This window comes from Carcharodon carcharias, chromosome 23 (assembly GCF_017639515.1).
Source record: "Carcharodon carcharias isolate sCarCar2 chromosome 23, sCarCar2.pri, whole genome shotgun sequence".
NCBI lineage: Eukaryota > Metazoa > Chordata > Chondrichthyes > Lamniformes > Lamnidae > Carcharodon > Carcharodon carcharias.
In genome coordinates, this window is record NC_054489.1 from 7,485,635 (window position 1) to 7,506,650 (window position 21,016).

At 44.6% G+C, this 21,016-nt stretch overlaps 1 protein-coding gene across 2 annotated transcripts in view; it reads left to right on the forward strand.

Annotated features, from left to right (window-relative positions):
• The first annotated feature begins 6,104 nt into the window (after positions 1–6,104).
• The window catches only part of socs7 (suppressor of cytokine signaling 7), a 68,541-nt gene continuing 53,629 nt past the window's right edge, over positions 6,105–21,016 (forward strand). For both annotated transcript variants that reach the window (XM_041173490.1, XM_041173491.1), the window contains exon 1: positions 6,105–7,377. In XM_041173490.1, coding sequence (XP_041029424.1) covers positions 6,242–7,377 — 1,136 coding nt within the window. In that variant the 5' untranslated portion in view covers positions 6,105–6,241. The remainder of the gene's footprint in view (positions 7,378–21,016) is intronic.

The window sequence follows — 21,016 nt, forward strand, 5'->3', positions numbered from 1 at the left end:
GCTTGCACATGGTTTCAGTTTTGGTGTGCCTTCATCCCAAATCAAACAGGAAGAGGTATTTGCTCTACTCCCAACCATCCCACCACAAACCAACATCTACTAAAGACGCTGAATCCTTGAAAGTACACCCAGCTGATCCAGCGGACATACATTGTGGGATTCTGAATGACCTGTCGGACTTTCACATGCAAGTATTGCGAGGCCTTAAGACCAACCTGGACTTACACATCAGTAAACCTGACAAAGAGACAGGAATAGTCATCCTTAACAAGCGTGACTATATCAAGAAAGTGCATACCATTCTTGATGGGTCCAAACTCGTATCCATTGGACCTCCTGCTCAAAGTGACCAGACAGCCTTGCTCGAAAGTAAGCTACAAAAGCATGTGCTGAACTTGTGTAAGAGCGATGAGCTGCCATGTGTTATATATGACAGGATTCATCCCCATGGCTCAGTGCGTCCATGTATGTATGGGCTGCCCAAAACACACAAAAGTGGTGCCCATCTATGACTAGTTCTGCACAACATAATTGGCCAAATGGTTGGATGAATTGTTACAACCAGTTCTGAGCAAGTTTTACACATGGTGAAGGATTCTTTCACATTTGCGAAGACCATACAGGGCTTGCATATCGATAGCAATGCTGTGTCCTTGTGCTCATTTGACATTGCTAAGTCTATTCACCAATGTTTCACTTAAGGATATTTGCGCTGCAGCACTAAATCTAGACCCATTGAGTGAATCAGTATTGATGGAGCTTATGAACTTGGCAACTCATGCTGCTGAGTTCAGTTTTAATGACACCATGTATGCCCAAATAGATGGTGTTGTTATGAGAACAAAAGCAGAAAATGCTGGAAAAACTCAGCAGATCTAACAGCATCTGTGGAGAGAAAAACAGAGTTAACATTTCGAGTCTGTATGACTTCTTCAGAGCAAAAGAGAAATAAAAACGTGATGAAATTTATACTGTTTAAGGGGGGCAGGAGCAGGTGAAGATGGATAGAAGGCCAGCGATAAGTGGGGGTAGGGGAGAGATTGACAAAGATGTCATAAACAAAAGGACAAAGGAAGTGTTAATGGTAGTGGTAAGGGCTAAAGGAGGTACTGATAGTGGCATAAAGGTAAGAAAGTAGAAAGTGGTAATAGCAGGACAAGGGGATGCACTCTGAAAAGAACAACATGAACAAGTGACAGATGGCCCTAGTGGGGGTGGGGTGGGGGGAGGAGAGGGTGGTGGGGAGAAAAGACTGAAAATAGGATAAAAGGTGGGGATAAAACAATGAATAAAAATGAAAATAAATAAAAATAAAAATGAGTGGATAAAAATTTTTTTAAAAGAATATTGAGAAAAGGGGATAAAAAAGGGGTGAGGATGGAGAAGAGAGTTCATGGTCTGAAGTTGTTGAACTCAGTATTCAGTCCAGAAGGCTGTAAAGTGCCTAATCAGAAGATGAGGTGCTGTTCCTCCAGTTTGCGTTGAGCTTCACTGGAACATTGCAGCAGGCCAAGGAGGGACATGTGGGCATGAGAGCAGGGTGGAGTGTTGAAATGGCAAGCGACAGGGAGGTCTGGGTTATGCTTGCGGACAGACCGAAGGTGTTCTGCAAAGCGGTCACCCAGTCTGCGTTTGGTCTCTCCAATGTAGAGGAAACCGCATTGGGAGCAACGAATGCAGTAGAGCAAATTGAGGGAGGTGAAGTGAAATGCTGCTTCATCTGAAAGGAGTGTTTGGGCCCTTGGATGGTGAGGAGGGAAGAGGTAAAGGGGCAGGTGTTGCACCTTCTGTGATTACATGGGAAGGGGATGAGGTGTTGGGGTGATGGAGGAGTGGACCAGGGTGTCCCGGAGGGAACGATCCCTACAAATGCTGACTGGGGGTGGGGAGGGGGGGTGGTTAAGTGGAAGATGTGTTTGGTGGTGGCATTGTGCTGGAGTTGGCAGAAACGGCGGAGGATAATCCTTTGAATACGGAGGCTGGTGGGGTGAAAAGTAAGGACAGGGGGGACCCTGTCATGGTTCTGGGAGGGAGAGGAAGGTGTGAGGGTGGATGCGCGGGAGATGGGTTGGACATGGTTGAGGGCCCTGTCAACCACCGTGGGTGGGAAACCTCGGTTAAGGAAGAAGGAAGACATGTCAGAAGCGCCGTTTTGGAAAGTGGCATCATCGGAACAGATGTAACGGAGGCGAAGGAACTGAGAGAATGGGATGGAATCCTTGCAGGAAGCAGAGTGCAACGAGCTGTAGTCGAGGTAGCTGTGGGAGTCGGTAGGCTTGTAATGAATATTGGTGGACAGTCTATCACCAGAAATTGAGACAGGGAGCCCTTACCACTACCATTAACAACCCCTTTGTCCTTTAGTTCGTGACATCTTTGTCAATCTCTCCTTTACCACCACCTATCGCTGGCCTCTGTCCATCTTCACATACTCCACCCCCCTAAACAGTATAAATTTCATCACATTTTTACTTCTCTTTAGTTCTGAAGAAGAGTCATACGGACTTGAAACATTAACTCTGTTTCTCTCTCCACAAATGCTGTTAGACCTGTGGAGTTTTTCCAGCATTTTCTGTTTTTGTTTCAGATTTCCAGCATCCGTAGTATTTCGCTTTTATCTTAGTGTTGCCATGGGATCCTCTTTTGGTTCCACTCTTGCAAACACCTTTGTTGAGTTCTACGAGAAAAATGTCTTCAATGCAATGGCACCCAACCTCCTACCCCTTGCATATTAAGCCTACCTTCACTGGTCAATACATGCATTGGAAGGCTTACAGTTCCACACATTATAAGGTTGGTCATGTCGGCAACCTTGTAAATAGGGCCTGAACCATTTGCTCACCGTGCTGAAATAGGGCACATCAAAGGCATCCTGCGGGATAACGGCTACCCTGATCAGATCATTTCGTGCTGTGTATCACGCAAACTCATGAACGGGCCCAAGGCCATCACTTTCAGCCCTGAAAAGAGCCCAGTCTACCTCAGATTACTCTGAAAGTGCAAGGCAGATCAAAAATTTGAGCAATAAGTGAAGCTAGCTGTCTCACGCTGCTACTCTGCAGTAGCAATATGAGTGATATTCGCCACTAACAGGATGCTGCTGTCAAACCAAAAAGACTTTCTGCCTATCACACAAATGAGTAATGTGGTATATGAATTTCAGCGCCAGTGTGATGCTAGGTATGTAGCCCTTATGTCCCAAAGACTAGCGGATCATATCAAACCGCATGACCCTTCCGCTGTTCACAACAGGCAAGGATCATACCTAACCAGCCCATGCTTGCAAAACTCAAAACATGGTGTCCAACATTAGACGTAATTCCGCAATTGGACAAAATAATCCTTAGTGTGCAAAGAATTACACTGACAACCAATTTAAGATTGTAACCTGGGCTTACAGTGTGGCTCATTTACTGGAAGCTACATATATTAATACACAGGGCCTTGTTCTTTGCAGACAGAAAGAACATATATACACATTGCGCCTGTTTCAGCTAAATAAAATAAGTGGCAGCCATTCACTGGTTCATTCCCCAGGGCAATGTCTTGACTAATCAGAGTCAAGCTGCCTGGTTTAAATTTCAAACAATGCTTGGCTGTTAACCTAAAAGCAAAATACTGTGGATGCTGGAAATTTGAAACAAAAACAGAAAATGCTGGAAAAACTCAGGAGGTCTAGTAGCATCTGTGGAGAGAGAAATAGAGTTAACGTTTCGAGTCTGTATGACCCTTCTTCAGAACTGTTAACTGTCAGTCACCATCAACTGGTGCATTATCCATCTACCAATCGGAATCCAGTTGCCAAACTATCAGCACTCTTTTCTCATACAGTATAAATATGTTGTTTCTGCTGACATTGGTATTTTCTTGCGAATTGTCCTGATGTGTGCAAGATAAAAAGCTTTGACAAAATATGTGGAGTTATTAGTAAAAATTGGATCACACCAAAACTGAAGTGTTGGGAAATGCACCACCGCTTATAAAGGGGAAGCAAATCAAAATCAAAAAAACCTTTGTTTATGGATGGGTGGCAAGCAGAAAAATCAGGATTGTTTAAATTAAAACCCCTCCTGTCTGTAACAGGTGGAAAAGTCTCAAGGGGCTGAATGTCCTGTTCCTATGTTCCTCTCCCCCTCTTCTCTCCTCACCCTCTCTGCTTCTCTCCTTTCACCTCCAACTCACAGTGGGCACAGTTCACCTGGAGGCAAATAACACCTTCATGTGACTCATCCCAAGAGTCCATTCTTCATGTGTGCACTGAGACAGTGAGGGTTAGATATTCCTCTTCAGTACTGGGACTGGAGAGCTCAGTGGGGTAGAAACCCCAACTGCATTGGTTACAGGCTGTTCACATGCTTCTGTCTATTCATGTAATCCTCATCTCAATCAAACTGTCAAATATAAATCACCTTCCTTACATTTTACTTTTTTATCTCCAAATGTCCCCTGAGTTTTTGGTGTCATCAAGGAGACAGCGTTACATTGGTGGGAAATGGGAGCCTTCTTCCCATTTTGAGCACTCAGTGTCAGTGAGAAGCCATCCTAGGACCCATAGAACATGGTGATGTAAACTTGGGCTCATCCAAACTCTGCTGTCTGTACCTTAATTCACACCAAGTACCCCGCATCACCTCCTGTGCTTGCTGAGCTACATTAGCTCCCCATCTGGCAATACCTCCATTTTAAAACTCTCATCCTATTTTCAAATCTTGCCATGGCCTTACCCCTCCTTATCTCTGTTGTCTCTTCCTGCCTACAACCTGAGAGCTCTGTGCCCCTCCAATTCTCGTTAGAGACGTATCTCCCATTTTCTTCAATCTACCATTGATGGCAGTATCTTCAGCTGCCTGGGCCCTAAACTCTGGAATTCCCTCTCTAAACCACCCCACCTCTCTCTTCACTTTTAAGACACTTTTAACTTTTTCACTTTTAACCAAGGTTTTGGTCACCTATCCTAATATCTCCTGACGTGGTTTAGTTATCAATTTTGTTTGCTAACACTCCTTTGGAGTACCTTGGGATATTTACTACAGAAAAAAATTAAATGCAAGACTCAAAATGCCTTAGTTCCAATGTCAGTATAGCACCCTCTACTGCACCATTCTCCACAGTAGCCATCCTGAGTATATCAACCAACTTAGTGCCAGTTTTACAGCCTCCTGACCATTGGACAAGCATTGGATTTTGCCTGGCTGAAGCTATTTTAAGTGATCCCCTGATAGGCAGTCGGCTGAGATTCCCTCCTGTCACTAAAGTGGATTCCAGTTCAGGTTCCAGAGGTGTTATCTTGCCAGCTGTAATCACCTGTGCCATTTATAGAATTTTTTTAAAAAAAAAATGAATAATGTGTAAAATTTAAAACTTCATAGGTTATATCCTTTAGGATGTACCAATCAAATTTGTTGTAACATAACAAAAACAGAATTACCTGGAAAAACTCAGCAGGTCTGCTCTAACATACAGTGGGTATTAACCACACAAAAGCCCAGGATTCTCATGACACATCTACTGTATCTCTCGAACATTTTGCTTAATTGTATGTTTTAAGGGAACCATTCATCGCCTGATGTCCATCAAGGCTACATCAGTAAACGGTTTAAAATCCCTCCGTGGATACCAAATTCAGTTAGAGCCGTTTCAATTATGACCTTTCATCTCAGCCGGAAATCCGTTTCATGTTAGCTGAGAGCACCTGATATCTTTGGAGTGGGCATTTATGATATATTGGTGCAATTCCGCTACAGCATTCTGAACAATTTCTTTCAGAAGCTGGTGGTTTGTGAATCTGCCCGAGAGATTTTAATTTTTGAAATGAGCCGGGCGCTCTGACCTTTGCAAATTGCACAGGACGTTGGAATGGGGAGGAAATTGCATTGACTTTGCGGAAGTATTAGCGGGTGTGGCTTTAAAAACAGTCACTCTGATCTGTTTCATGAAGATTTTGTTTTTGCTCCGTGTGTGTGTGTGTTGTTGCAAAAAATGCTCGATTCTGGGGTGAGCAGATCACAGAGAGAGAGAGAGAGAGAGACAGGGAGGGAGAGGGAGGGAGGGTAGCCCTGCAACAAGCGATCTCTGGGGCAGCTGGTGGAGAGGGGAGTGAGTGACTGAGTGAGAGGGAGTGAGTGAGGGAGGGAGTACGGCAGCAACTGGAAGGCGGATAAACAGTTAATGTGATAATAATTCCGCTGCAAAACACACACACACACACACACACACCCAACGAGCACCGGTCTTGGAAGTGATGAATTCGCAGGCTGCGGCTGATCTGGTTTTGCTGCATGTTCTTGCTCCGGATTTGGAGGAGAGGAGCGGCGGCGGCGGCTCCGGTTCGGATCCGGATTCGGGGCTGGGGTTGAAAGCTCTTCCCTGCGATGGGAGCCGCCGCTCGGCCACATTGTTTCAAGATGCCGCCTGCAAACTGCAACATTTCGACTTCCCCGGAACAAAAGGATCGCGGCCGCAGCTGATGGTTTTCCGCAACCTGGTGCGTGCGGACGACGGGCCGGGACCGGGACCGGGACCGGGACCGGGAGCGGGAGCGGGAGCCGGGACCGGGGAGGGGGCCAGCCGGGCCGCGACCGGGGGCAATGTGGATCCGCTCCGGCTCCGGCTCCGGCTCCCGCTCCCTTTCCCCCGGGGAGGGATGAAAGCGGCTCCCCCGTCTCCCCCCGTCTCCCCCGGCTGCTGCCCCCGGCGGGAGGAGCGGGTCTGCTTCGACCTGGCCCGGGACTTTGGCGGCTTCTCGGTGGCAGGAGGCGGGGGAGAGTGGCCGGGGCCGCCGGGCTGGGAGTGCTCGGCCCCGGCAGCTCCCGGCCACAGCCCCCGCTCCCTGAGCGAGGAGCCGACCGAGACCAGCGACGCCGTGTTGGTGCTGGAGGGGATTGAACCCGGGGTGAGCAGCCTGGACATGGGCAGCTGTCAAGCCGAGCCTGCAGCCAGCTTCCAGCTTCATCCCCAGCGGGACAGCAGCCCCCCGGGGAGCAACTCTCGATGTCAGCCGCTGCCTGGCGAGGCCGGCTCCGGCTCGGGCTCGGGCTCGGGCTCGGGCTCCGGCTCCGGCTCCAGCTCCCCGCTGGGCAGGAGCTGCTCCCCCGGGCTGCGGGAGGAGGACAGACAGAGCCCGGAGCTACCCAAGGTCCGGCTCAGTCGGTGCTCCAGCTCCCCCAGCCCCTCACTCGGCGAGGACAAGCTGCTGAGCCGCCTGCCCGGCAAAACCCGCAAGAATTCCCTGAAAATCCGCCTCAGCAAACTCTTCCGAACTAAAAGCTGCAACGGGAGCGGTGATCCTGGGGCTAAACGACATTCAATGGACCTGGAGACATCAGCCGGATGCCTGGTGGAGATCTCCAAACTGCAAGAGGGTTATGACATGAGAAGGTATGAGGCTTCATTCTTGTTTACCTGGGCTGGGGAGATTTAAAATCACTGTCTGTTATAATGTGTGACCTGGTAAACCACAATACTCCATTGTATCATCCTGGTAAAGTGCACTGATGGCTTGTGTGAAATTCTGATACTGTGCCCAGGTGAGAAATACCCAGCAGGACAATTGAGGGTTTTAGTCTTTCCCTAAACCACCCCAAAGTTTGGAGAGAGCCTTTTTGAGCTCCAGTATATAACTCTAGGTTGAAGTTAAGTGCTAAAGGACCATTACTGCTCTGATCAATTTGAAGCCATGAGTTAAAAGTCATCAACAATAAGTGTGACACAACATCTGTGTATATTGTCTTAAATACTGGATTTATTCCCTATAGTGTAATTTTAAAAATGTCCTCGAACTGTACAAAATCACAAAGGGGTTAAAAAGAGTAAATAAGAAACTATTCCCAGCAGCAGAAGGGTCCGTAACCCAAGGACACAGACTTAAGGGGGCTATAAAACAGCCAGAGGCGATGTGAGGAAACATTTTTATGCAGTGGGTTAGTGTGATCTGGAACACACTGCCTGAAAGGGTAGCAGAAGATGATTCAGTAATTACATTCAGAAGAGAAATGAAAAAAATAAATTAATTAAGGGGGGAAATCAAATATAGGGCTACAGGGGAAGTTTAAAGGGGGCTTGATTAATCAGAGGCCTACCAAAGAGCCAGCATGGGTAGAGTGGTGTCCTTCTGTATCATTCTTTGATTATACCATACATGCAGTGGTATGGCAGTGTTGCAATGATGGCTGGCGCTGTCTCTGAGTTCACCTGCAGGAATGCCACAAAATCTTACTGAGCTCTCAGGTTGAATTCAACTACAGCATCCCAGTTCTCATGACACAACAGTAATGTTAACTTTTTTGAGGACAGCCATCGAAAAAGATTCTTATATCTTAAATGGATCCATTCTCAACATCATGCCCAGCCTAATAATGTAGAAAAATATATAATTATAGACCCCCCACCAATTTTCTCCTAAAAGCAATGAGTCACACTGAGAAATAGCTTTTACCCTAAAGAGTCAAACCGCATGTGTAGGTCTGATGTGTCATAGACCAGTAACAGAATCAGTAAGGGGTACACGAGGAGACAGGCGACTGTGCTGGAATGAGATGGAGACCAAGTCAGTAGCAAAGTAGGTTCACGTGATAAGTTCTGGTAAGTCTTTTTCATGTTTAACTATAGATTAAGAATCACAATCTGACATAGTATTAACCTTCATCAAAGCTGGCTACCTTTATTAAATAGAAGAGCTGCCTGGAACGGCAGTTAACTGTCAATCGCCTGAAATTAGTTGGTGCAAGTGATGTTATTTGCTGTAGTAGGAAGTTAAACTAGCTAGCAACTCATCAGAGGGTCTTTGAAAGAGAGGGACTTTTCAAATCACACAATCAGTAAGGGGCATGTGAGGAGACAGGTGACCACGCTGGAGTGAGAGGGAGACCGAGTGAGTGGCAAACTAGGTTCACTCCTAGGGGTGGGAGAAGTGTGGTATGAATAGGAATTATTCTAACTTAATTAAGACAGTAATTAAGTTAACCAAACAGCATAAGAGAGCCCATAAAGTAACAGGAGTTCAGAGAGAGTCCATAAAGCAATGGAGAGAGAGAGGCAGGAGTTTACAGTTAAAATCTACATGACATCATAGGATTCCCATAAGTTGATTGGTAAGTATAGGCCTTTCCGGACTTGGCACCAAGGAGATGATTGGTGAGTGACAGGTGAGTTATGTTACATTACTGTAGTAAACACTTTATATAAAGTTTAAGGAATGTCAGTGCAGCTTAGCCATGTGGAATGTGCATCCTGCGGGATATGGGAAGTTGTGCAGGCACAAAGAGCCCTTATTGACTACATCTGCAGGAAGTGTCACCAGCTGCAGAAGCTTGAACCCTAGGTTGCGGAATCAGAGTGTCGGCTGGAGTCACTTTGGTGTATCCGCAAGTCAGAGGATTATGTGGATAGCACATTTGGAGAGGTGGTCACACCTCAGCTAAGAGGTACGCAGGCAGAGAGGGAATGGGTGACTGCCAGAGTGTTTCAGAGAAACAGGCAGGTAGTGTAGGAATCCTGCACAGGTGGGGAGGAGGAAGAATGGAAGTGCTGTAATGGTGGGGGATTCCATAGTTAGAGGAGCAGACAGGCCTTTCTACAGCGGTAGACATGATTCCAGGATGGTATGTTGCCTCCCTGGTGCCATGGTCAATAATGTCACAGAAAGGCTGCAGAACATTCTTGTGGGGGAGGGTGAACAGGCAGAGATCATGATCCACACTGGGACCAATGACATAGATAGGAAAAGGGATGAGATACGGAAAGCAGATTTTAGGGAGTTAGGAAGGGAATTAAAAAGCAGGACTTTAAGAGCAGTAATCTCAGGATTACTCCTGGTGCCACATGCTAATGAGCATAAGAATAGGGAAATTGAGTAATTCAACATGTGACGGAAGAAATGGAGTAGGAGCAGAGGGCTTTAGATTTTTAAGGTATTGAGATTGATTTTGGGAAAGGTGGGACCTGTACAAGAAGGATGGGTTACACCTTCCCAGGACTGGGACTAATCCCCTGGGGGGGGGAGGTTTGCTAGTGCTGTTGGGGAGGGTTTAAACTAGATTGGCAGGGGTGTGGGAACCTGAAGGGAAATTCAGAGAGTCCAGTGGAGAGAAACTGGCAGTGGGAAGTAGAGGAGTATTAACTGATAAGAATATATCAGACAGTACTATCAAGGTAGGTAGAATACTTGGAAGGTTTGGTAGAATTAGAGTAGGCAATAGTAAGTCATTAGATGGGACCAAAGTAAAGAGTAAAGTTAAAAAGCCTAAGCTATGTATGTGAATGCACGGGGTGTGGTTAATAAGATTGGTGAACTTCAGGCCCAGGTTGATAAATGGAATTATACTATTGCTACAACAGAGATTGGTTCAAAGAAAGGCAGGACTGGGCATTAAATATTCTTGGGTACAAGGTGTTTTGGAGAGACTGGAAAAGAGGAAAAGAGCGGGGTGAGTGGCAGTATTGATTAAAGATAACATTACAGTATAGGAGAGAAAGAATGTTCCAGAGGGGCCAAGGATGGAATTTCTCTGGTGAAAGGTAAGGAATGAAAAAGGTACAATAATATTGACCGGTGTAGTATATAGACCACCAACTAGTGGAAGGGGTGTAGAGAAACAAATCTGCAAAGAAATTACAGACAGCTGAAAGTATTAAAGTAATTATAATGGGGGCTTCAATTTCCTAAATATAGATTGGGGTAGGAATAGTGCAAAGGGACAAGAGGAGCGAGAGTTCCTGGTTTGTGTTCAAGGTAATTTTATGCAGTAGTATGTTTCTAGTCCAAGAGGGCAGGCACTGTTGTACCTGGTCCTGGGGAATGATTTGACCCACGCGGATCAAATACCAGTGGGAGAGCATTTAGGTGACAGTTATATTATATCATAAGGTTTAGACTGGCCATGGAAAAGGACAGGGAACAATCCAGAGCAGGAATAATTAATTAGGGGAAAGCTAATTTCAATGGGTTGAGAATGCATCTGAGTCGTGTGAGTTGAAATCAAATTTTGGCAGAAAAGACAGTGGCTGAACAGTGGGCCACCTTCAAAGAAAAAGTATTGCAGACAATGTCAAGATATATTCCCTGGAAGGGGAAAGGTAGGACAAATAAATCCTGAGCATCCTGGATGACGAGATAGAGGTGAAGATGGAAAGGAAGAAGTGTGTGCATGACAGATGTCAGGTAGAAAATCCAATGGAGAGTCAGGCTGAATATAGAAGGACCAGAGGGAAGTGAAAAACTAATTAGGAAAACAAGGAGAGAGAGCATGAAAAGAGACTGGCAGCTAACATAAAAGGGAATCCCAAGATCTTCTCAAAACATATAAACAATAAAAGGCTGGTAAAAGAAAATAGTGCTGATTAGGGATTTTAAAAAAAGGGGACTTGCACACGGAGGCAGTACAAATAGCAGAGATATTAAATGAGTATTTTGCATCTGTCTTTACAAAGGAAGAAGATGCTACCCAGACTGACATGAGCAAGGAGGTAACTGGTACACTAGAAGAATTTACATTTGAGACGGAGGAGCTGTTAGGCTATCTTTACTTAAAATAGATAAGGTGCCAGGGCCGGATCAGATACATCTAAGGGTACTGAGGGAAGAGGCACTAGTGATAATCTTCCAGTCTTCCTTAGACACAGGACTGGAGAATTGTGACTGTTACACCCCTTGTTCAAAAAGGGGTGCAAGGATAAAGCCGACAACTACAGACCAGTCAGTTTGACTTCAGTGGTAGGGAAACTTTTGGAAACTATAGTTCGGAGCAATATCAATAGTCACCTAGACAAGTGCAGAATAATTAAGGAAAGCCAACATGGATTTGTTAAGGGAAAATCATGTTTAACTTGCTTGCTGGAGTTTTTTGAGGAGTTAACACAGAAGGTTGATGAGGGCAACACTGGTGATATGGTGTACATGGATTTTCAAAAGGCATTTGATACATTTGAATAGTGAATGGGAAGTTTTTCACATTGGAGGAAGGTTTATAGTGGAGTTCCCCAGGGGGTCAGTGTTGGGACCCTTGCTCTTCCTGGATATATATTAATGACCTAGGCTGTGGTGTTCAGGACATGATTTCAAAATTTGCAGATGATACAAGGATTGAAAACCTTGTCAACTGTAATGAGGATAGTCTTGAACTTCAAAAAGTGGAGTGGCAGATGAAGTTCAATGCAGAGAAGTGTGGTTTGATTCATTTTGGCATGAAGAATATGGCGAGACAGTATAAAATAAAGGAAGAGACTCTGAAGGAGGTGCATGAACAGAGGGACCTCGGTGTATACGTACATAAGTCATTGAAGATGGCAGGGCATGTTGAGAGAGCAGTTAATAAAGCATATAGTATCTTAGGCTTTATTAATAGGGGCATTGAGTACACGAGTAAGGAGATCATGTTGAACTTGTATAAGACACTAGTTAGGCCTCATCTGGAGCACTATGTCCAGTTCTGGGCGCCATACTTGAAGGATGTGAAGGCATTGGAGAGAACACAGAGGAGATTCACAAGAATGATTCCAGGGATAAAGAACTGTAGCTATGAGGATAGATTGGAGAGGTTGGGATTCTGTTCCTTGGAGAAAAGAAGGCTGAGAGGAGACTTGATAGAGGTATTCGAGATCCTGAGGGGTAAATAGTGAGAAACTGATCCCACTCGAGAGCATCAAGAACTAGAGGACATAAATTCAAAATAATTGGCAAAAGGAGTAAAAGTGATGTAAGGAAAAATGTTTTCATCCAGAGGGCGGTTGGTGTCTGGAATGAACTCCCTGAGTGGATGGTGGAGGCAGGTTCGATCAAGGTATTTGAAAGGGAAGTGGATGGCTATATGAAAAGGGAGAATGTGCAAGGTTATGGGGATAAGGCATGGGAGTGAGACTATGTAGAATGTTCTTTCGGATAGCCAGCATGGACTTGATTGGCCAAATGGCCTCCTGCGCTGTAAAGATTCCGTGAACAGAGGTGGCCTAGTTCCCTTTGCTGAAGGACATTAGTTAATGCTGTTAGAGTGTTTATTGCAGTTTTTGTATTCATTTTCTGCAGTACCGACTCAGAGGCAGGTTCATGAAATTCAATTCTATAACTTGCCAGAGTAGGACTTAAATTTAATTTCAAAGATATCTGGAAATTATAACATTTTTAAAGAACTAGTATCGTCAGTAAAAGTGACCCTGAAGTTGTTGATTTTGTTGTGGAAATCTAATTGGTTCTCTAATTTTCTTTAAAATCTTACACCTTACCTGATTTGTCCTGCATGTGACTCTGTTTCTATACCATTGTGGCTGACTCTTGGCAAGCCACTCAGTCTTTGTAGCAGTTTGATACAGCTACCGCCTTCTCAAGGGCAACTAGAGATGGACAATAACTCCAACCTTGCCAGTGATTTCAACATCCAGAGAATTGAGTTGCTATGTTGGGGATTTGAACTCTGTGGCTGGATTACTCTTCTGATATTATAGCTGTGAGGCTACTGTGGCCCATGTTATCATTGCACGGATGACAACGTCCGTCACTGAACTGGTCATACTTTACCTGAATGGTGAGTGCTGTGCTGCAATTTAATGGTTGAGCAACTAGACAAATTGCAGTTGAGCCTGAGAGCATCCTTCCTTGTAGTCTACAGACTTGCCACTTCACTTCACAGGGGTCACTGGCTGACTTTCCTGTTCATTAGTCTAAGAATCCTTAGACCAATTGTAGCAACCAATACTGCCACCATTCTTGTGAGGAGCTAACTTAATTTGTGGGTATCAAAAACACAACTCTCCTAATCTTTAAGATAACTGTCATTTTTTTTTCCTTAAAGGATGATATTTATTATACAGTATTGATACAGCAATTGTATAATGCAAGGACATATCATGATTGTGTGATATCTGATCAGTCTGAGTTGTATTACGCTGTTATTCTTCCACCATTAGAGGCTGTGCCTTCAGTTGCCTAGGACCCAAGCTCTGGAATTTCCTCCCTTCAACTCTCTACCTCACTTTCCTCCTTTAAGACACTTACCTCTTTGACCAAGTTTTTGGTCATCTGACCTAATATCTCCTTGTGTGTCTCGGTGCCATACCTTGTTTTATAGTGCTCCTCTGAAGCACCTTTATTAAGGGTGCTCTATAAATATAAGTTGTTAGTCATGGAACATCTGTTTAAATACAGTGAAATAGTTGAAGTATCTGAAGCTGAATTTTATGAAATTTTTAAACTAATGTGAATGGTCATCCCCACAATGAATCGGAGGGTCACTGTTTTAGGGACAAGGACATTACACCATGTTAACATGTGCAGCTAAATTGTAGGTGTTATCCCTTTAAGGCAACAAGATCCAGTTGCTCTGCACTCTTAAAGCCGAAAATTGGGTCAGTTAAAGATCAAGCTGCTGATCAGAATCTTGGCTTTGTGGGAAAATTAATGTAAGAAGCTATAGATATTCTGGCTTCATTATTAACCATGATCCAGAAGTTTGTATTAGACAACATGTGAGACATCAGAATTGATGACCTATATTGAGAATGTATTGCGGGTATTACTGCTCATGGTGAGTCAGAGGCTATTTTAAAGTAAGTAAAATTTAAAGTAAGTAAAGTATTATTGTCAAAGTGTTACAGGAAGTGCATTTGACAATTACAGGAAGTACCTGTTTATGCAAGATTTTTAATATATTACAGCGGGTTGCTTATTTTTAAAAAGGCAAATTTTGGAATTGCTATTTACTTTCACTGAAGAACCAGTTGCACAGTCTTAGATTTTTTGAGGGGAGAGGCCATTGTGAAGAGCCAAGGCCCAGGGAGCAGATGCACCATCAGCACTGAAAATAGTAGGAGAGACACAGCAATGACAAAACAAAAAAACTGCGGATGCTGGAAATCCAAAACAAAAACAGAATTACCTGGAAAAACTCAGCAGGTCTGGCAGCATCGGCGGAGAAGAAAAGAGTTGACGTTTCGAGTCCTCCTGACCCTTCGACAGAACTTGCCAGTTCTGTCGAAGGGTCATGAGGACTCGAAACGTCAACTCTTCTCCGCCGATGCTGCCAGACCTGCTGAGTTTTTCCAGGTAATTCTGTTTTTGTTTTGTACAGCAATGACTAACCTGTGTTAGTTAATGACACCAAACTTAGATTAAAATAAATTGTGGGTTGAAGGAAGGAGTGAAATAATGAGATTGCTATTTTGAGATTCTGGAAAAGAATAATTGAAAAGTAGGTGGTGATTAAATGAGGCTGGTGAGGATTCATGGAGGGAAGAGTCTGTTGGATGCAGTATTTGGAGTTTGGGGGAATAGGAAGGGGATGTTTGGCAGAGCATTGACTATAGTGTCATTGATATCGATATAAAGTTGAGAAATTTGGCAACAGAGAGGGAGGTGACTTATTCTGTCTGGTCCCACAGTGATAAACTGTTGATCAGTTAAGATTTTCCCTAATCCTTTGAAGAACAGCCTCCTGAATCCTGTCCACAATATCTACTTTGCTCTATTCCTCCCCAGCCATCCTGTTTAACAATATTCTGATTCAAATTAGCTGTGGGAAGCAGCTTCCAAAGTGACAGCTGAGCTGGTATGTGAAACCACAACAAAATTCAGATCTATGTTCACTTCATCTACAGATGAGATTCTAAATTAACAAAGTCTTTATGCATAAACTCATACTTGCCCTCTTCCTCACCAACCTACCTGCTGCAGATGCATCTATCCATGACAATGTTGGTAGGAGTGATCACCGCATGGTCATGGAAACAATGTCCCGCCTTCACATTGAGGATACCCTCCATCGTGTTGTGTGGCACTACCATCGTGCTAAATGGGATAGATTTTGAACAGATCTAGCAACTCAGGATTGGGCATCCATGAGGCGCTGTGGGCTATCAGCAGAATTGTACTCGAACACAATCTGTAATCTCATGGCTCAGCCTATCCCCCACTCTACCATTACTATCAAGCCAGGGGATCAGCGCTGGTTCAATGAAGAGTGCAGGAGGACATGCCAGGAGCAGCACCAGGCTTACCTACAAATGAGGTGTCAACCTGGTGAAGCTATAACACAGGACTACTTGCGTGCCAAACAGCATAAGCAACAAGTGATGGACAGAGCTAAGAGATCCCACAGCCAACGGATCAAATCTAAGCTCTGCAGTCCTGCCACATCCAGTCATGGATGGTGGGGGACAATTAAACAACTCACAGGAGGATAGAGTTGCATAAATATCCCCATCCTCAATGATGGGGGAGCCCAGCACCTCAGTGCAAAAGATAAGGCTGAAGCATTTGCTACAATCTTCAGCCAGAAGTGCCAAATGGATGATCCATCTCTGCTTCTCCACCCCCCCCCCCCCCCCCCCAAACCCCCCCAACCCACCAGATGCCAGTCTTCAGCTAATTCAATTCACTCCATGTGATATCAAGAGACAGCTGAAGGCACTGGATATTGCAAAGGCTATGGGCCCTGACAATATTCCGGCAATAGTACTGACAACTTGTGCTCCAGAACTTGCCGCGCCCCTAGCCAAGCTGTTGCAGTACAGCTATAATACTGGCATCTAACCGACTATGTGGAAAATTGCCCAGGTATATCCGCTACACACAAAGCAGGACAAATGCAACCGTCCCATCAGTCTACTCTCCATCAGTAAAGTAATGGAAGGGGTCATCAACAGTGTTATCAAGCGGCACTTGCTTAGCAATAACCTGCTCACTGATGCCCAGTTTGGGTTCCACCAAGGACACTCAGTTTCTGACCTCATTACAGCCTTGGTTCAAACATGGGCAAAAGAGGTGAACTCCTGAGGTGAGGTGAGAGTGACTACACTTGACATCAAGGCAGCATTTGACCGAGTGTGACATCAAGGATCCCTAGCAAAACTGGAGTCAATGGGAATCGGGGGAAAGCTCTCCACTGGTTGGAGTCATACCTAACACCAAAGGAAGATGGTTGTGGTTGTTGGAAGTCAGTCATCTCAGTTCTAGGACATCACTGCAGGATTTCCTCAAGATAGTGTCCTAGGCCCAACCATCTTCAGCTGCTTCATCAATCACCTTCTTTCCATCACAAGGTCAGAAGTGGGGATGTTCGCTGATGATTGTTCAGCACCATTCATGACTCCTCAGATACTGAAGCAGTCCATGTCCAAATGCAGCAACCTGGGCAATATCCAGGATTGGGCTGACAAGTGGCAAGTAACATTCGTGCCACACAAATGTCAGGCAATGACCCTCTCCAACAAGAGAGCATCTAACCATTGCCCCTTGACGTTCAATGGTATTACCATCACTAGATCCCCCATTATCATCATCCTCGGGGTTACCATTGACCAGAAACAGAACTGGACTAGCCATATAAATACTGTGGCTACAAGAGCAGGTAAGAGGCTAGGAATCCTGCGGCGAGTAACTCACCACCTTGTTCCCCAAAGCCTGTCCACCATCTACAATGCACAAGTCAGGAATGTGAGGGAATATTCCCCACTTGCCTGGATGAGTACAGCTCCCACAACTCTCAAGAGGCTTGACACCATCCAGGACAAAGCAGCCTGCTTGATTGGCACCATATCCACAAACATTCACTCCCTCCACTACCAATGCACATTAGCAGCAGTGTGTACCATCTACAAGGTGCACTGCAGGAATTCACCAAGGCTCCTTTGACAGCACCTTCCAAACCCATGACCACTACCATCTAGAAGGACAAGGACAGCAGATAGATGGGAGCACCACCACTTGGTAGTTCCCTCCAATTCACACACCATGTTGACTTGGAAATATATCGCCGTTCCTTCACTGTCCCTCGGTCAAAATCTTGGAACTCCCTTCCTAACAGCACTGTGGGTGTACCTATACCACATGGACAGCAGTGGTTCAAGGAGGCAGCTCATCACCACCTTCTCAAGGACAACTAGAGATGGGGAATAAATGCTGGCCCAGCCAGTGAATCCCATATCCTGTAAAAATGAATTAAAAAAATATGAAGTTGGGTTGCAAATTGGCCATGATCTCATTGAATGGCAGAACCAGCTCTAGGGGCTGGACAGCATACTCTTGGACGCAGAAATGATGGACCAAATGATGACCTCCCTGTGCTGTGTGATTCTATGACTTTGAAGATGTAGGTATTGATTTGAAGTTTGGGGTTTGAAGTAGTGCAGGATGCTTATTGTGTCAGGACAATGATTCTTGTAGTGCAGAGGTGAAATCAAGTAGCAAGAGGAGGGACATTAGCTCTATGACTGTGACAAGTTTGAGTCTCTCATGGTAAGCTTTAAGGAACCCACATTTGCTTTAGCCCAATTTGGTTTGTGGGCAGGTGAACTGTAGGTTCGGTATCGAACCATTTCAGGTACAATGATCCCAGCTTTGACTGCCAACCCTCACTGCGCAACGAAGCACAGCTGTACGGTGAGCTACCGGTAGACAGTCAGCAATTGTGAAAATATACAAAAGCAAGAATCAGAAGAGGAGGGGAATGGTCCATAAAGTACTGAAAAGGCATGAAAGTTAACATTAAAGAAATGTGTCTGCTGTCCAAGCTTGTGTTTCCGTATATCACTAACTTGGCCATTAACTGACTCACTGTGTAATGATCCAAAGGACCCTGGACAAGGTGGGTCAGTGTGTATATGGAATTTGACACAAAGTCATGATTAGGAGCAAGAGAGGTAACAAAATAGGTTAGTTATTATATGGGATGAACTCCAGCTAGTGGAATAGCAAAGGGAAGTGGATGTTTTGTTTGTTAGGTCATCAAACCCATTGGTTCTATGTTCACATGTGATTGAGAAAAGATGTTATCCCTAGGGGTGTGAATTATAGGTTGAAGGAGGTGATTTTGAATTTAAATCAGTTTGGTACATCTGTCTCTGCAGCCTTGTGTTCTGTGAGGCCCTTGGGCTATAGAATAATTACTGGAGGGAGTCCAGAGGAGGTCTCATGGGGATGAGTTCTGAGGAAAGATTGTCTGCATTGGGACATCGCAGAATGGGAGTGAGACTGGACAGAGATTTTCAGACATTTTGTTGTATGGAAGTTTGGTCCATTAAATTTGAGCTCATTCCAAAACTCTGTCTGTATCCTGAGTCACACTGAGTTGTGTTCACCCACAATGTTGCTCATTTATCTAGATTGGTTCCTGGTCCGGCAAGGCCTCAAATTTAGAGAGATCTTCATTGTGTTTATGTCTTTTCATGGGCTCACCATACCCTACCTTCTATAGTCTCCTTCAGTCTGCCAACACTGAACTCAGGGACACTGACCTCTTGAGCATCTCTGTCCACCCACCAACCAACCTACCATCACTCCTCCATGATGACTATGTCCCATTAACCATTTAGGCCGTAGGCTCTGGAAGATCCTCCCCAAATCCCTTTGCCTCACTCTTGTCCTTTTAAGACTCCGCTTAAAACCTACCTCTTTGGTTACCCATCCTGTATTCTCCTTCTTTGGCTTGATGCCAATTTTTGCCTGATTATGCTTCTGTGAAGCATTTTGGTATGTTTTACTGCAGCTTGGGCACTATGTAGATGCAAGTTGTTCTGTTGACTACAGGATTCAAGAATTTGGCGACACGGTAACAATGTCAAAGAATAGAAAATTTTGCCAACATTTTTTTGGAAGGGTGAGATAGATGGACCAATGGTGATCTACAGCCCAAGACATTGCTTTATTCCATTGTCTTATTATTTATCATTTCTACAGCACCTTTTAATATAGTAAAACATCCAATATGGTCATTATTACATCTGTTTGTGGGAGATAACTGCAAAAATTGGCTGCCACGTTTCTTTCATTACAGCAGTGACAACACTTCAGAAGTACTTTAGTGGCTGTGAACTGCTTTGGAAAATCTTGAGGCCGTGAAAGGTGCCATATCAGAGCAAGCTTCTTCTTTTCAGAGGCACCTGCTTTACGCGCACAAGGGACTGTTTCCTTTTGCCTTGCTGAGTTTTATTTAAATTCCTTGGTGTGTCTAACGCCCACATGTCGTGACTCCTTGGAGCAGAGATGTCGCAGGAAATGAAGTGTAGAGTTAGACTGAGCCAAGTGGAAAGGAATTAGAACTGGGAACAGCCAGTCTCTGAAATAGAAAGGAGAGGCTGACACACCTGGCAGGAGCTTTCGTCCTTTCTGATGAAAGACCCACCCAAATTGTTACTCGTCTTTTTTTTTTCTCTTTCAGAGACTGACTGACCGACTGTACATTTCCAGCCTTTTCTGATTTTTAGCTTTTAAAACCTAACTAGTGGGTGCCACAGCCAACTCACTTCTCACAACGACAGAAACAGAATAATTGCTGTTATTACGGATGTGCCTCTACAGGTTATAGAGTAGCTGCAGTGTGGAACTGTAAATTGGAATAGATGAGGGAGTGCCGAGCATGCAGGCAGTTTCCTCCATGAGTTAATTTGCAAAAGAACCGGGTGGGTGAGATAGGTGAATTATTTATTTTTTTTTACATAGCGAGTTATGATTGGGAACGCACCGCATGAAAGGGCGGTGGAAGTAGGTTCCAAAATGGAATTAGATAAATACTTGAAAGAAAAGAGTGTTTGGGGGAATGGGCATAATTGGAAAGCTCTTTCAAAGAGCTGACACAGGCACCAATGGGCTGAATAGCTCCCTTCTGTGCTGTATCATTCTCTGATACAAAGCACCTTCTAAAGGTTGGGTTGGGTTTTACAGTGAGAATTTATAAATAGGAGGTGATTTGTTCCTTTGTAAAATAATAAATTTGGGTCCCTGATCCTTTTGGGCCTGTCTTGAGGAAATTAGCAGGAGGAGGCAGTCACTAAAGCTGTTGATTTGCTGAAGCTTTTTTTTTTAAAATTCAGGATCGAGTTAAGTGAAATGATACAATCCTGTCTGAATATAATCACACAGGATCCCAGTCTGGGTCTAACCGAGTGGCTTATTGGTAGTCATTATGAATTTCCAGCTTCATACTGTGACAGACATGTAAAACACTCTGCCTTTCTGCTACTTTCTCTCCCACACAACACCTTGTACATCACTGCATTCCCCACTCAACCAAAACCACGTGATCTCCTGCATAAG